The sequence below is a fragment of the Sapajus apella genome, unplaced genomic scaffold (genome assembly GCF_009761245.1).
Source record: "Sapajus apella isolate SASKATOON/1434 unplaced genomic scaffold, GSC_monkey_1.0 scaffold12, whole genome shotgun sequence".
Taxonomy (NCBI): domain Eukaryota; kingdom Metazoa; phylum Chordata; class Mammalia; order Primates; family Cebidae; genus Sapajus; species Sapajus apella.
In genome coordinates, this window is record NW_022436952.1 from 8,973,271 (window position 1) to 8,989,352 (window position 16,082).

The window sequence follows — 16,082 nt, forward strand, 5'->3', positions numbered from 1 at the left end:
GATCAATGGAAGTATAAAGTCTCACTCAAAAACATCATCATGACATATTCCGAGCATGGTTAATAGCCTTCCACTAGACCCTTCTCATTAACGCTTTTGTAAAGATTCTGCAAATTATGTAGCTAATACATAAAAATGGTGTTAATGGCCTGACACGGTGGCTTATGCCTGTAATCCCAGCACTTTGGGAGGTCGAGGAGGGTGAATCACGAGGTCAGAAGACTGAGACCATCCTGGCCATCATGGTGAAACCCGTCTCTACTAAAAATACAAAAATTAGCCGGGCATGGTGGTGCATGCCTGTAGTCCCAGCTACTTGGGTGGCTGAGGCAGGAGAATCGGTTGAACCAGGGAGGTGGAGGATGCAGTGAGCTAAGATCGTGCCACTGCACTCCAGTCTGGTGACAGAGCAAGACTCCATCTCAAAAAAAAAAAAAAATTAAATTAAAATTAAAAATGGTGTTATTACCCTGACTTCAAATCAGAAAAGCAACTAATCCGAGGAAACAAAGCATAGTGCTAACAGCATGGACTCTGGAACCACTACCTGAGTTTGAATTGCAAGTCTGCCACATATTGGCCATGCAATCTTGGATCAGTTAAGCTTTCTATGCCTCAGTCCTACCCCGCCCACGCCCCCCCCCCCCCAGGCTATCAACTAGGTCAGAACTACACTTGACACAAAGTAAGTGCTACATGTTTATTTCCTGATTTAAAAGATTTTAAAAAATGGCTCCAATATGTAAAGCCATTCAAAAATGGCTTCAAACTGGGCATGCAATTGGAAAATGTGTTAATATTCCAATTGTATGCCCACAGATAATTAATCCTAAATCCTTCAAACAATGAGATATAGTCTTCCTAATACACCACAAAAACTAAAGAACTCTGATCTCAAAAGACCTTCTGGGCCAAACTGATTAAGCATCAACTAATTGGTATACTAAACAACGCAGTGGGTTTTATTCAGCAATGACCATTTTACATCCTGTCTTCCGTTTTCCTTGCATCTGTTCTTGCACTAGCGTTGTTACCCAGTGTCTGACAAAAGCATGCATTCCAGTCAAGCGAGGATACATATTTGATGTGCCATGCCTATCTATATTCTGTTTGTGTAGGGAAAGGATGTAAAGGAAGTCTTCCAACTGGCATTTTACTTCATTAGCTTAAGTATATCCAGTAAGACATACTTTGTTTCTTTCTGTGTTACACTGCCTTATTTTAAAATAATCTTAAGTCTTGAAGATTTGTTAAGTTTCTCAATTAAAATGCCAGTACCTAAGACATGTATAGGGGAATGAAATTTACACCCAATTGGAAAAATATTATTTTATTTTTTTGAGATTGAGTTTCACTTTTGTCGCCCAGGTTGGAAGGTAATGGCAAGATCTCGGCTCACTGAAACCTCCGCCTCCCGGGTTCAAGCAATTCTCCCGCCTCAGCCTCCCAGCCTGTAGCTGGGACTACAGGCGCACGCCACCACATCTAGCTAATTTTGTGTTTTTAGTGGAGATGGTCTCAAACTCCTGACTTCAAGTGATCCACCTACCTCGGCCTCCCAGGGTGCTGGGAGTACAGGTGTGAGCCACCGTGCCCAGCCTGGAAAAACATTTTACATTCAGAGAACCTTTAGTTTCACTTTCAAAAGCTAATTAATCACAGTAAATATTGTTATCTTTAAGGAGGCATTTTGAAGAAGGCCTATATTTACATTTGGCATCTATTATAGACAAATAGGAGATTTCACAATGTACCTGATTTCAGAAAAGACAAGGCAGGGCAGAAAAGGAATATACTAAACTTAGAAAGCTACTTTTTGGTATCATATTCCTTACTCATCCATGAGCTATGAAATCTGTAAGGCAACATTTTGGACACTCAGGGTATTCAGAGGCTGCTACAGTATCTGTAGTTATAGGAGTCAAAAAAATGGGAAAGACCTATGAAAATAATTCATCAAATTGTCAACCGAAACAGTCCCCACACAGAGAGTCAAAAGCGTGACGGCACTGTGGGAAGAAAGTGACTTGGAACTAAGAAGTAAGCTTTTCTAAGATGTGCTAGACAAAAGCACCTTTCTAAAAATTCCCATTCCTAATGAACAAAAAGGGCACGAAAACAGGGCCTTGGTTCATGTTTTTAAAAATTATGAAGTCAAGGACACTAAGCTCAAGTTTTCATGAAACCAATCAAGATCAAATTTTGAGTTAATCATTCTCAAGCATCAAACCTATGTACAAAGATGAAATTTCCCTAAGATTTTTGTCAATACATATGTCCTTAAGATCTGAAAGATCTGAAACAGATACTCATGCTTACATTAACCTCAGTATTTAAAATCGGAATATATTAGTACTTGGCCAGGTGTGGTGGCCCACGCCTGTAATTTCAGCAGTTAGGGAGGCCAAGGCGGGTAGATCACCTGAGCTCAGGAGTTTGAGACTAGCCCAGGCAACATAGCGAAACCAACTCTAAAAACATTTAAAAATTAGCTGGCACAGTGGCACACACCTATAATCCCAGCTACTCAGGAGGCTGAGACAGGAGAATCACTTGATTAGTGGAGGTTGCTATGAGCTGAAATGGCCCCACTGCACTCCAGGCTGGGTGACACAGGGAGACCCTGTCTCAAAATAAAATGATTAGTGCTCCAGACCGTTACAAATTCTGTTGGCCGGGTGCAGTGGCTCACACCTGTAATCCCAGCACTTTGGGAGGTCGAGGCGGATGGATCACCTGAGGTCAGGAGTTCAAGACCAGCCTGGTTAACATGGTGAAACCCCATCTCTACTAAAATACAAAAATTAGCCAGGCATGGTGGCTGGCACCTGTAGGCTCAGCTACTTAGCAGGTTGAGGCAGAAGAATCACTTCCACCTGGTAGGCAGAGGTTGCAGTGAGCTAATTGTGCCACTGCACTCCAGCCTGGGCAACAGAGCAAGACTCTGCTCCCCCATAAAAACAAATTTTACTGTCCAGCTGCCTTATGAGTTTTCATAAAAAACACATTAAACTTGAGCCTTTCTTCAGTTATAAGTAGACAGTTTTCTCCCAAGCCTATAACTTTATCAAGTCTATAGCAGAAACTAGTGCTTAAAACCAGTACCCTGATTGTTCTTATTCAAGCTCCGTGATCACAAAATCAAGTGTTGGCAGACCAGATCTCTGCTGGTTGCACTCAGTATTCCAATACTTCTTCATAGCCTCATTCTGTCCACTAAAGAACAAAAGCCTCACCATGGAGCTGACAAACAGCTTAGCTCTGTTATTTCCAGTGCTTGTTCCCTTAAAACTTTTTATTGCTCTATACTGCATCATAGGTAAATGACAAAAGGCTTTTGTAAACTGGTGTCCAAAAAACTCATGAGACCAAATTTATTTCACTGGTAACCCAGGCAGCGCTGGTTTCTCACTATAAAAATACATAGAAAGTTTTTTAAGACAACTTTCTCACCAATACTATGTCAACACTGTATCAATTGACATTTAGTGAAATGATTCATTTAGTGTTCTTCCTTCCAACTCTTCATCTTAAAAAAACCCATTCTCACCAAGCCACTTCAATTTGACACACTATCAATAACTAATCTGTAAATCCTTCAAACCAGCAGGTTGGATACCAACTTGCAAAAAATTAAATACTTAAACTTTCTTGCTGGGAAAATGACAATACTAACATTTAACAATCTGTCCAACTATGAATAGATTTTTATCATAAGTTCTCTAGCTACATGCAATAGCTAAATTTTAAAGATTAGTAAACTGATGTAAATCTTTTTAAAGTTCGGTCAGCCACTTTGTCTGAGCAAATTTCCTGAGCAAAAACACAAAACTGATCCAATACTCTCTCCATATAAATTTCAAATAAATTGTCCCAGATTACATGAAAGAATTTCATCTTATCACCTGACTCCTCGATGTCAGCATATTTTGAAACTCGCTGTAGAGCTGACTAACCTTAACATAGCACCTCTATCATGGGGTCGACAAATGTGGACTGAAGAGAGCTGTAAGAAAATAAAGCTGTCCCAAGCACTGGTCAGGCTATTCAGTTTTGATAGCACTTTTTACGTGGCAAACCACGATCCGGTGCACGAGTAGAGCAACTGCTTTCCATTATTCCTTCGTGCCCCAATGAGTCAGGCCTTTTTCCACCATTAGCATTTACAGCATAATAACTCCAGAGGCAGATAGTTAGAAAACACTTAAAAACAAAGACCACAATAGGCATTTTTAATTTTAAAGAATTTTAATACAAACTTAATATAAACTATTTCAGTCCCTCTTAACATGTAAGACACTGACTCAAAATACTTTTATACCGTTTTTTTCAAGTATTGCACAATATAGGTACAAAATTAATATTTACGATTACATTTTTCTTCCATAATATATAGCAAAAATCTTTAAACCTTTAACAGAAAATACATTTTTTTGAAAAAGCAAATATTCGTACATTTTAATTCCACCACTAAAGGAATATCCTGTACACAATTTTTAGAATAGTTGATGTCTTTAAGATGGATATCTTACAATTTCAGTAAAAAAAATACAACATGAAGCTGCTGCTGTCACAGATCACTGTAGTAAAAAGATATAAATGCAATACCATGTCGTAGAAACAATATATATATCCTCTGATATTTTACAAACTTTGTACTAAATTAAATTATACAATTAGAAAAGACCAATAAACCCACTTATTAGTGCCAATTTTTATAAAAAAAAATCAGCCATGTCCTTGCTATATCTTAAATACTGTAAGAGGCCATATCTGAGAGTATACTTTAAAATATACAGTCAGTATAAAATAACTTTGTGCTTGGTTGGCAAATGAAAAATGATGCATGTTTTATTTCTTTTAACCAAGCTTGAATGTATTCTTACTATAAGCTTAAAAAAAAAAAAATTCTCAAGAGGCGAAAAAAAAAAAACAAACCCCCTTGGGCCCGTGCATTTTAACTTGTACAATGTATTTTCTTATTTTCAGTTAGCCATAACAGGCTGGAATTGCTGGTTAGAATACTGCATGTTATTTAAGCTAAAATTCAAGCCATCTACAAAAGACTTCTCATTGAGGCCTCCATAGGCCGCAAACACATCAAAGGCATTACTGTACTGGAGAGGACTGAGGTTAAGGGGGCTGTCACCTGGGAACATTCCATTGGTACTACTACCTTGACCCTGCATATTAGGAAAAATAAATTCCTTGGCATTAGGAGAAAGAGCAGAGGTTTTCTGCTGTGGTTGCTGCTGGGGTGGTGGCGGCGGCGGCGGTGGTTGGGCTGGCTGCTGCTGCTGCTGCTGCTGCTGCTGCTGCTGCTGCTGTGGCTGCTGCTGGCTACCCAAGCCCAGCCCATACAGAGAGTGCATGGAGGAAGAGATGGCTTTCTGCTTCAAGAGGTCATTCACATTCAAGCCGAGGTTGATAGGAGAAGTACGGGCAACCTTGTTGCTACGGCCACTATTCTTCATTTTGGTAGAGCCGAACTTGGTGGCGGCAAAAGTGGCCGTGGTAAAGGTTAAAGGCTGAGTGGACCGGGGCATGAAGGTGGGGCTTACAGCAGCAGAGTGACCAAAAGGAGGCGATGGAGAGCTGGACACTGATGACGCTGGGTCACTTATGGGCATAAAAACCTGGGCCTCTGGGTTAAAGCTGTTTTTGATCTCCTTATCCAACTCGCATCCATTTTCATTATTATCATCCACGTAAAGCACCTTCACTGGTCCCTTTTCACCAATTTGGTAAGAAACCTCAAATGGGTCGATCCAAACACTAAGATCCTGTGGCAGATTGCCACGAACATCATCAATGTCCAAACCACTCTCTTTGGATGCTTGTTCAATCACTGGGTCCACTTTCTCCCCTATGTGTATACATCTAAACCCCGATCCTTTGTATGGCTTTTCAGGATACCAGTGCCCTTCATATTTCTTCTTAAGAAGTCTTTCAAGTTCTTCACCAAAAATGTTGACACGTCTCCTGGGAAGCTTATTGTATAAATACGAAATAATAAAATTTAGTGCTACTTGGATTTCAAGCTGCATAGCTGCTATGCCACAAAATTAGGTTTCAACTCCCCCAGCAAAAAAAAAAAAAAAAGTGTTCAGTTTGTGGCAGAGAAACAAATTTTCATTCAAAGTGCTGGTATTGGTAGATTATCCTTCACCTTGAGTGATCTTGTTCCTTAAAACAAAAGCAAACATGTCCAAATAAGATAAATGTAATATAAGTCCCATGACCTTTTTTTTTTTAACCCCCAAAGTAATTTCACCTTTCAAAATGTCTAATATCCTATGTTAGTTTGCTAAGGATAAAAAGAAAATGTCTACTAGGACAGAAAGCCTGAAAACTGTAACTAGTATAATAAAGAAATAGAAAATTGTTTATTAAAGTTTAAAATCACACAGAAAAATGTAGGTTTACAGATGAAATAATGTTTTTAAGACCCTGATGATTTGTTTCTGAATACAGTTCTAAGAAGAAAACCCTCTAGAATATGTATTATTCTCCCCTCAGTTCTCACAAGAATATTTACAGTACTCAGTATCCTCCCCCCTCATATACATACGCCACTTTCAGTTGGTAATTTTTATTGTGTTCACCAACTTAGAAGTGAATCCACGTTGTTGTTCACTTCGGATATATACTTTTAAATCTGCCCTGTCACTGACATTTAAATATTTGGCGAGTTAGGAAAATCATTTTAATTTCCATAGTACATGACGCTAAAATTAAAGTACTGAGTACTAAATGAATTTCATCCTAGTGAATAAGAACCAAATTATTCTATATAGTTTCGGCCTTAAGTATACTAAGAGCATACAATATAATAAATCCGAACTTCTCTGTGCCTTTTATTTTCAATTTGTATTTTTCTAAATCTGGTAAGTACCTATTTGGCAGCAAGTATAACAATGCAACAACACAAATCAAAACTATTGATTATTCTGTTTAAAGGCCAGGGTTTCTGAGTTTTAGTCTGATTTTAAAAACCTCCCTCACTCCCTCACTCTCACGGTAACAGCCGGAGAGGCAAGTATGATAAGGTCGACCTTTAAACGTTTGCTGGATCAGCACTGGGTGGGGATAAGAAAAGATCAAGGGCAAACAGAAGATATTTGCGAAAGGGATCTATTTGCACGCTCAAGTTGATTTAAAAGGACGTTTAAAAATCAAGTTGGTCCTAATTCGTCTGTTCCATTTTTCATATTCGTGGTGACAAAGGAAAAAGAATCCCTGGCTGCCCCCAAACTACACTTTCCAAGTCAAAAGCCTGAGTGCCAGCAGAGGCAGCTGATTAAGCCCAATTGCTTGAAGGTGCAGCCAAGCAAAATTCAGGCTCGGTGGAAGGTAGTTATAAAGCAGTGCCACAAGACAGGCAGGAGCGTGAAGAATTACATAAACAGCCAGTTAGATCTCATTAGATTTCTGCTCACAGCCCTCGGAGCCCCAGCGCTACAGCAGCAGCAGCAGCAAGAGGAGGTGGAGGTGGAGGAGGAAGAGAGTACGAGCCTCCTCGGAGGGGGAGGAGGAAGGCCACGGGAAAAGGAAGAGCAACCTCTCCCGGCCGGGCACCGAGCACCCAGCACCCAGCAGGTCGGGGCGTCGGGTCAGCCGCTCCCCTCCCCCGCCGTAACCCGACCCGCTGCTCCCCGCCCCGCGGCCCCCGCCCCGGGCTCCTGGGACCCGGCCAGAGCCTGGGGGAGCACCGGTTCCCCGGCACCATTTTCAGCCTCGCGGCCACCGGCCTCTCGGACCCCAGCGTTCCCCCGCGAGCTCGCCGCTCCTCCGGGCGCCCCAACCCCCGGCTCCCGTCAGCTCGCCCCGGGCCGCCCATCCCAGGTCAACAGCCCGGGACGAGCCCGAAGCGCCGCGGCGCCCCTCGAAGCCGCTGCCCTCGGGTCCCGGAGCCTCCCCGCGGCGCCCAGGGCCGCGACCCCGCCGTCCCCGAGCTCCCAAGGGCCGGGGCTCGAAGCCGCTGCAGCCCCCTCCTCCGCCGCCCGGGCCCGGGGCTCCGTCTCCTCGCAGGCCCCGCCCGGCGCCCCGCGATACTTACGGGCTGCTTCGGGGGCGGCTTGGACCACAGACTCGCGGCGGGGCGGGGAGCAGCGCGGCAGGGCGGGGGCACGGGAGGGTCGGGAGCGGCGGGCTCGCCGAGTGCACCACGTCGCCGCTGCGAGGCGGAGGGCAGAGGACGGAGGCCTCGGGCGGGCCCTGGAGCTCGCCGCCGGTGGCGCGGGGTGGCGGGCGCAGGGGTCAGACGAGCGCGCTCACTTCACACAGCCCGGTGCCCGGCCCAGCGTCCCCGTCGTGCGCCCGCTACACGCCGGGCCAGAGCTTAGCTCTTTCTGTCGCGGCGCGCGCCCCGCCTCTCGTTTTATGGCCTCCTCCCCGCCCCCATCCCCTCTGTCGGGGTGCGCGCGCCCGCCCCGCGTCACACAGGCCCGGCCGCCTAGCCAGTCCCGGCGCTCCCCGCCCCTCAACCCCGGCCCCCGCCGCCGGCTCCGCCCCTGCCCTGCCCCCCGACGCCATTGGCCAAGTCCCGGCTGCTCGTGTCCGGACGCGCGGTGGACTCAGGGGTGGGCAAGCCGCGCCCTCGGGCTGCGGGAGGGCCAATGAACCGGCGGTCGGAGCCCTGGGGACGGAATTAAGAGAACGTTTGGAGAGGGACTCGGGGGGAGACGTGCCACTGAGAGAGAAAGGGGTGGGGTAGGGCGGCCGACGCCCGGTTGAGGCGGAGAGCGCCGGGCAGGGGGAGGGGGACGAAAAGCGGCCGAGAGAACCGGGGCTGGAGGAGCCCAGAGTGCCCAGAATGTGCCCTCTTCGCGCAGGGCTGCGGCCGAGGAGGATCCTGGAGCTCGTGGAATAGTTACCGAGTCGGCCTCCTGCCCACCCCAGCGGGGGTTTAGGGAAAGGGCAAACTGTGACCGGGACTCGTGCACCCGGTTAATTGAATATTAATCACCCCAAGGCCTAGGCCAACCGCCCCCCAGAGAGTGGCAGCTGCAGAACCCACTAGCCGCGGAGCCGGGCTGGGGGCGGGGAAGGGAGGCGGCCGCAGCTCTTGCCCCGCCGGCAGTTTAACTGCCTCCGCAGCCTCAGGCCTACCGGTGTGACCCCGGCTGCGACGGGGATTCATTTATTCCGAATGTCCCAGCCCACGCCGGGCCCAGGGTGTGGCGACACGAGGCCAAGCTGCGTCTGTATCTGTGCCCCTGTCTACACACACGCATGTGCGCATGTCTAGGGCTTGCTGGAACGCAGGTGCACAGAATAGACGCGGGGCCTGCCTGTAGAGCGCGTGGAAGATCAGTCTCGGCTTAAATATGTGCAGGTACCTAGGGAGTAGGGTAAGAGAGGGACTCGTGGCGGGGGACGGGTAGGCGCCTTTTTCACAACCTGCCCCAGAGAAATACACGAAATTACATCGGGAGTGGAATGGAGCGTCCCTCTCAGCTAAAAATATTACTCACAGGTAGCAACGACGCCTGATTGGCCGCGCGGGTCCCTTCGCAACCGGGCGATTGGCTGCCTGGTATCCAGGAGACCGACGTCAAACTCGGACTGGGAAAAGGGGAAAGTCTTGGGGGAGCGATGGAGGGGAAGGGGAGAAAGAAGCAATGAATGAAACGCCCATCGCCTGACCTTCCCCTTTCCCCTTTCCTCCGCATTCTTGGAGCACTTCCTGGAAAAACACCAGTTGGGGCGCCGCCTTCCCCTCCAAACCGTGGGGCCTGCACTCTCAACCTGCTATAAGGAAGTTAAACCGCAGCTCACCATGGAATCGGTGTCTGCGGGGCGGGCCCGTGTAGACCAGCTGTAGATGTCAGGCCTAGGAGCTATTGGCTTTATGGACGCAAAATCTGAATGGAGCTGCCTTCTCCACTTTGGGTCTCCAGCCTCTCCTTTTCAGAAGGAGCCGCATTGAGAAAGGATATTTCTGAAGGCTCACTGCGTAGAAGGGGAGGGAGGATGGGTTTGTGGAATGGGCTGACGGTGGGGAGGGGTCAGGTGACTGATTTAATGTTTATTGTACAGATTCCTAAAACATAGTTTCACTCAGTGACTCCTTAAATTCTGATTGTTGTGATTTTTTTTTTTTTTTTTAATGTTTAGGTTTTTTAGTTGCAAACGAGAGTGGAATTGAACTGTGAAAGTATGGCAAAACTGTGAAAGCATTTAAATTAAAATGGCACTTCCTCTGCATTGAAATGTCATTAAAACATCAAATATAAATGATTTGTTCAGTTTTGTTTTTTTAATTATGTGTTTGTTTTTGGTTTTGTATAATGACAATTCCATCTTTAATAAAAGTAAATTATTTTTAATTTTATAATTAAGCACAGAAATTACAAGAAACGAGATATTTATTCTTGGAATGCCTTACCAAAAGAAACACTTCATTTTTCACATGTTCAGGAAGCACAACTTCTCTTACCAGTAGGCAAATAATGGTACTGTACCACACATCTAGAATTGCTGGCCCATGTGTCCTGATTTGCAATTTGGAAAATATATAACTATAATTGGGGGGCATGTTAGGCGTGGCTGAGAGTAAAATGTCTGTCTAAAGACAGATGAATTGTAATTTTGTCAAACTTATCTGTACTTTACAAGAATTCTTTTTTTTTCCTAGACATTTTTGTCAAAACTTTTCGAGAATTCTCTAAAGAGATGGCACAAATTTCTCTTTTCTGAATGTCTTCAATCTATAATTCCAGGTTTAAAATATGAGAGCAGTCATCTGATAGGTACTGATTAAATATCAATAGCAGTTAAAAGCATTAAGTCAGAAATGTAGATGTCAAAAATTTATGAGTTATTGCTGCTTGGTCCAGGAGTGTAAGAAGATTTCAGACCAAATATAAACACATACACGCACAGGCACGGAGGCCCCATGGCCTACTGGAAAAAAGCAATGAAGAGCGGGTACTGGGAGATCTGAGTTTCACACCAGTTCCTATCAACTTTTAGTTTTCTCACCTATAAGAAGGGTTGAATTAGATCATGTCTAATGTCTCCTTCAATTAAAAAATTCTACATTTAAAACTCAAGGTTCCTAACATATATACTGCAGCTCTTTTTCAAATATGGATTGCAAATAAAAGGGAAAACCGATTCACATCTCTGAACATTACCAGTCACGAGGTAGAAAATGTTATTTATCCAAGTTTTGCATATGGCTTATTACTATTTAACATTTACTTTGGAATTGTGCAGGGGAGTGGAGGACTAACTGCCAGTTGTGCAGGGGATTAGGCTTATGGAGGAAAAAAGAATTTGATATTAGACTCCAAGTGTATCACAATCAAGAGGTATTCCTCTCTGAGCAAATGACAGTCACTGGAAACTACAGCCTTTGCCTTTCACATCTCTACATTCTACACAATTCCCAGTGGGGCCTTAAAATAAAGGTAATTGTTTGGTAAAAAAATAACTTCCGATATTGTTTCTTGAAAGTGCCGTGAATTATTACCTCATTCACACAAGCACACACAACACCTTGATTTCTGAGATAGAGATGTCCTAAGCTTTGTCCTAGGCTGGAGTGCAACTGTGCGATCTGCCTGCCTCAGCCTAATTCTTATTATGTTTCTTTGTAAATTGAGACAGGATTACAGGAGAATAGCTATCACATGGTGTGTAATTACTAAGACTCATTTCACTTTTAAGGAATCGAACTTTTACCTTTATTTGAAAATAAGACAGCCAGGACAAGGTGGCTCACATGCTTATAATGCCAGCATTTTAGGAGGCTTGAGGCAGGTGGATCCCTTGAGCAGAGGAGTTCGAGACCAGCCTATGCAGCACAGTGAAACCCCTGTCTTCATTTTATTAAAAAAAAAAATAATAATAATAACCTGGGCACGGTGATGCTCACTTGTAGTCCCAGCTACTTCAAAGGCTGAAGCGGGAGGATCTCTTTAGCCCAGGAGGTCGAGACCAGCCTATGCAGCATAGCGAGAACTTGTATCTATTTTATTACTTTTTTCATTAGCTGGGTGTGGTGGTGCACATGTGTAGTCCCACATACTTGGAAGGCTGAGGCGAGAGGATCTCTTGAGACCAAGAGGTCAAGGCTGTAGTGAGCAGTGATCATGCCACTGCACTCCAGCCTGAGCGACCGAGTGAGATCTTTCTCAAACAACAACAAAAAACCATAATGTTCTTATCGTGATTGTTACTTCTTTCTTTCTAGACAGTCATGCAACGTAAATCATAGCACACACATTTTAAAATTATTTTTTGAGACAGTGTCTCACTCTGTTGCCCAGGCTGGAGTGCAACGGTGCAATCTCAGCTCACTGCAATCTCCACCTTCCAAGTTCTTCCTCCTCAGCCTCCCAAGTAGCTGGGATTACAGGCACCCACCGTCATGCCCGGCTAATTTTTGTATTTTTGTAGAGACAGGATTTCACCATGTTGGCCAGGCTGGTCTTGAACTCCTGACCTCAGGTGATCTGGCTGCCTCAGCCTCCCAAAGTGTTGGGATTACAGGCGTGAGCCACTGTACCTGGCCTAAAATTAATTTTTAAAATCATGCACTAACCATCGAGTTATTAAAAACCAAGTAAACTGGTTCTTTTCTAGACATTTCTCCAAAAAAAAAGCAATGCAGTTATGTCTGAGGAAACGTCAATGTGGGTTCCTGTGGCTTTTCATATGGGTTTGTAGTGGAGGGCTATATATTCTCCAGAAGACACCGGCACACTGACATTTGTAATTAAAAGATAACTAGATAACCTTGCACAAGCCCATTTGTCTTTGGAACAGGCAATTCTACTGAAGTGACGTGGTCTGATGGGAGAATGTCTCCTTATAATTTGCCACTCTCTATTATCTTGATGAAGAAAATCCAAACCAAATCTTGAAACTTCTTTCCATTAGCCAAGGAGGAAGATTTTGATTTCAGTAAAGAGATTATAGTGCAGATTCTAGGAGTGATACAGTGTTCATGACATTCTAAGTACAAGGAACATTTATATAAAGTACTCTGAGAGCAAATGTTATTAGAGTACTTTAAATACATTTAAAGCATGGGTTGCATATGTTATTATGCAGCTCTGCTTACTAAAATAGCATATAATTTTATATTTATAACCAATTGTGGCAGACACTGCTGCCAGCTCACCCGTTTCCCATGCCCCATCCTCGTTCCCTCGTCTTCCTGACTGAAGAGGCTAGAAGAGCTGAATGCATGTTTCCCTGGGCTTCATTGCAGTAGAGGTGGCATTGTGACACGTTCTGCAAGTAAGGCATAAACAGAAGTCAGCTGGGATGGTGTCTGAGGGTGCTACGCTTTTCTTACCAGAGGGATTTGTTCTAGTTAACTACTGCTGCATGAAAAACTATCCAAAATACCAGTTTATTGTGGCACAAAAGGTCCGTTTTATTATGCCCTTGGATCCTTTAGGTAAGAAATTCAGTCTTGGCATGGTGACTCATGCCTGTAATCCCAGTACTTCTGGAGGCCAAAGAGGGCAGATCACTTGAGGTTAGGAGTTTGAGACCAGCCTGGCCAACATGGCAAAACCCTGACTCTACTAAAAATACAAAAAAAAAATAGCGGGGCATGGTGTTGTGTGCCTGTGAACCCAACTACTCAGGAAGCTGAGGCAGGAGAATCACTTGAACTTGGGAGGCAGAGGTTGCAGTGAGCTGAGATAGCATCACTGCACTCCAGCCTGAGTGACAGAGAGAGACTCCGTCTCAAAAAAAAAATTTTTTTTTTAGGGCACAAAAGGATGGATGGCTTATCTCTGCTCCACAATGTCTGGAACCTCAGCTGGAAAGACTCAAACACTCAAGAATCATCTGAAGCAGGTCTATCTAATGGAACTTCCTCCAGTGATGGAAATATGCTGCCCGTGCTGTCCAATATGATAGCCACATGCGGCTCTTGAGCACTTGAAATGTGGCCAGTGTGACTGAGGAACTGAATTTTTACTTTAATTTAATTTTAATGAAATTGAGATTGAAATAACCCATGTGGTCAGCAGCTTCTGAATTGGACAGCACGGATCTGGAGGATTTTTCACCCACATGTCTAGCACCTGGGCTGCCGTGACTTGAGGGCTGGGCCTAGTTGGCACTGTTGTTTGGAGCATTTCCACATGGCCTCTGAATTTCCCCTGTGGCTTGGGCTTCTCACAGCGTGGCAGCTGAGAGGAAGCAGAGGAGCTTCTGAAGAGTGAACTTTTTTTTTTAATTAAAAACATTTTTTTTAAGTTTTCTGTAAAGATAGGATCTTACTGTGTTGCCCAGGCTGGTCTCAAACTCCTGGCCTCAAACCCCCAGCTTTGGCCTCCCAAAGCACTGGGATTTCAGGCATTAGCCACCATGCCTGGCCACCACGGAAGTTGTCACGACGGCAGCCACCATGGAAGCTGCATGGCCTTTTATGACCCGGCCTTGTAATTCACAGCGTGCCACTTCCATTACGCTCTATTGGTCAAAATAATCACCAGCCAGATTCAAGGGGAGGGGACATCACCACCACCTCTCAGGGAGGACTGTCAAAGGATTTGAGCCCATTTTTATTATTTATTTATTTTGAGACAGAGTCTTACTCTGTTGCCCAGGCTGGGGTGTACTGGCGTGATCTCAGCTCACTGCAACCACCACCTCCCTGGTTCAAGCGATTCTCCTGCCTCAGCCTCCCAAGTAGCTGGGATTACAAGCAAGTGCCACCATGCCTGGCTATTTTTTTGTGTTTTTAGTAGAGACGGGGTTTTACCATGTTGGCCAGGCTGGTCTCAAACTCCTGACCTCAAGTGATCTGCCCTCCTCGGCCTCCCAAAGTGCTGGGATTACAAGTGTGAGCCACTGCGCCCAGCCTGCCCATTTTAAAAAATCACCACTGGGTCACTTCTCTCTTCCTCCAGCCTGAACATGGATCTCACGGCAGGAGCTGCAGTAGCTCCTGCTGAATAAACCATGAATAAAATGCAAGTTAATACAAAGATAGGGTTTCTGACTAATGCCAGTCCCTGCCTAGGCCTGGTCCACTTTTTAACCGACATTAAGTATTCCATGACTTGCAGCTGAAGTATTTCCAGCAAAAACATTAATTTTACATCTTTTAAGGAAACCTGAACTTGATTTTCCAAAAAGCCAAAACACATTTTTCCTCAAGTCTAAAATATCAGGGCTTGTTTCTCTTTACAAAACCTGGAAATGCTCATTATAGCAAATTTGGAACACACAGAAATAAAGAAGAAAATAGCAATCATCTTTAATCTCTGCTCAGTGCTAACCATCTTGCTCCATTTCTTTCTGAATGAGTTTCTATCACCTGTGCAATTTTGTATCCTGCAGTTCACGTAGCATTGCATTTTCCCTCTTTTCTCCTGACATTAAGCTTTTGTCACAATCATCATTTTTAATGACTGTATATTATGTTACACTCTATGGATTGAGAATAATTTATTTATCCATTACTGGGCTGTAAGTTGTTGAAAATTTTTCAGTATCAAAAACAAACATATTTAACAAACATTTTTATATATAAATTCTTTACCTCTCTAATTATTTCCCTGGGCTAGATTCTGTAAGTGAACTTACCAGGTTGAAGAGAAGAAACATTTTTTCTGGCTCTTAACACGTAATGACAGTCCACTTTCCAGAGAGATGGCACTTTTTTACCTTCCCAGAGGATACGCACTGCGAAATCACCACATTTTTCGACAGCATTGCCTACTAAAAATTTTTTGCTATCTTTGGCTAATTTGGTAGGTAAAATGATGCCTGCTGTTTAATTTTTATTTCTTTGATTACATGTAGGATGAACAGAGTTTGACATGTTCGTCAGCTCCTTGTACTACTGTTCCTGTAAATTTTATTTTATTTTATTTTATTTATTTATTTACTGAGATGGAGTTTCACTCTTGTTGCCCAGGCTGGAATGCAATGTCATGATATCAGCTTACCGCAACCTCCACCTCCCAGGTTCAAGCGATTCTCCTGCCTCAGCCTCCCAAGTAGCTGGGATTACAGGCATGCACCACCACACCCAGCTAATTTTGTATTTTTAGTAGAGACGGGGTTGCTCCATGTTGGTCAGGCTGGTCTCGAACTTG

General features: G+C 44.3%; 1 protein-coding gene and 1 long non-coding RNA gene across 3 annotated transcripts; one reads left to right on the plus strand and one right to left on the minus strand.

Annotated features, from left to right (window-relative positions):
* Window positions 1–4,229: 4,229 nt before the first annotated feature.
* Window positions 4,230–9,590, minus strand: TOB1 (transducer of ERBB2, 1). 2 transcript variants are annotated; one of them, XM_032280049.1, is made up of 2 exons: window positions 9,477–9,590; window positions 4,230–6,186 (listed from the first exon to the last, which is right to left on the minus strand). In XM_032280049.1, exon 2 carries the CDS (start codon window positions 6,045–6,047, stop codon window positions 4,986–4,988), a length of 1,062 nt encoding a protein of 353 aa, XP_032135940.1. In that variant the 5' UTR covers window positions 6,048–6,186; window positions 9,477–9,590; the 3' UTR covers window positions 4,230–4,985. The 2 variants fall into 2 exon arrangements, with proteins under 2 accessions (XP_032135940.1, XP_032135939.1); XM_032280048.1 differs by lacking the exon at window positions 9,477–9,590 and adding an exon at window positions 8,060–8,348.
* On the plus strand, window positions 8,536–10,265 carry LOC116553003. The gene is made up of 2 exons (XR_004269589.1): window positions 8,536–9,353; window positions 9,479–10,265. It is a non-coding gene; the product is annotated as an uncharacterized LOC116553003 (long non-coding RNA).
* Window positions 10,266–16,082: the final 5,817 nt, after the last annotated feature.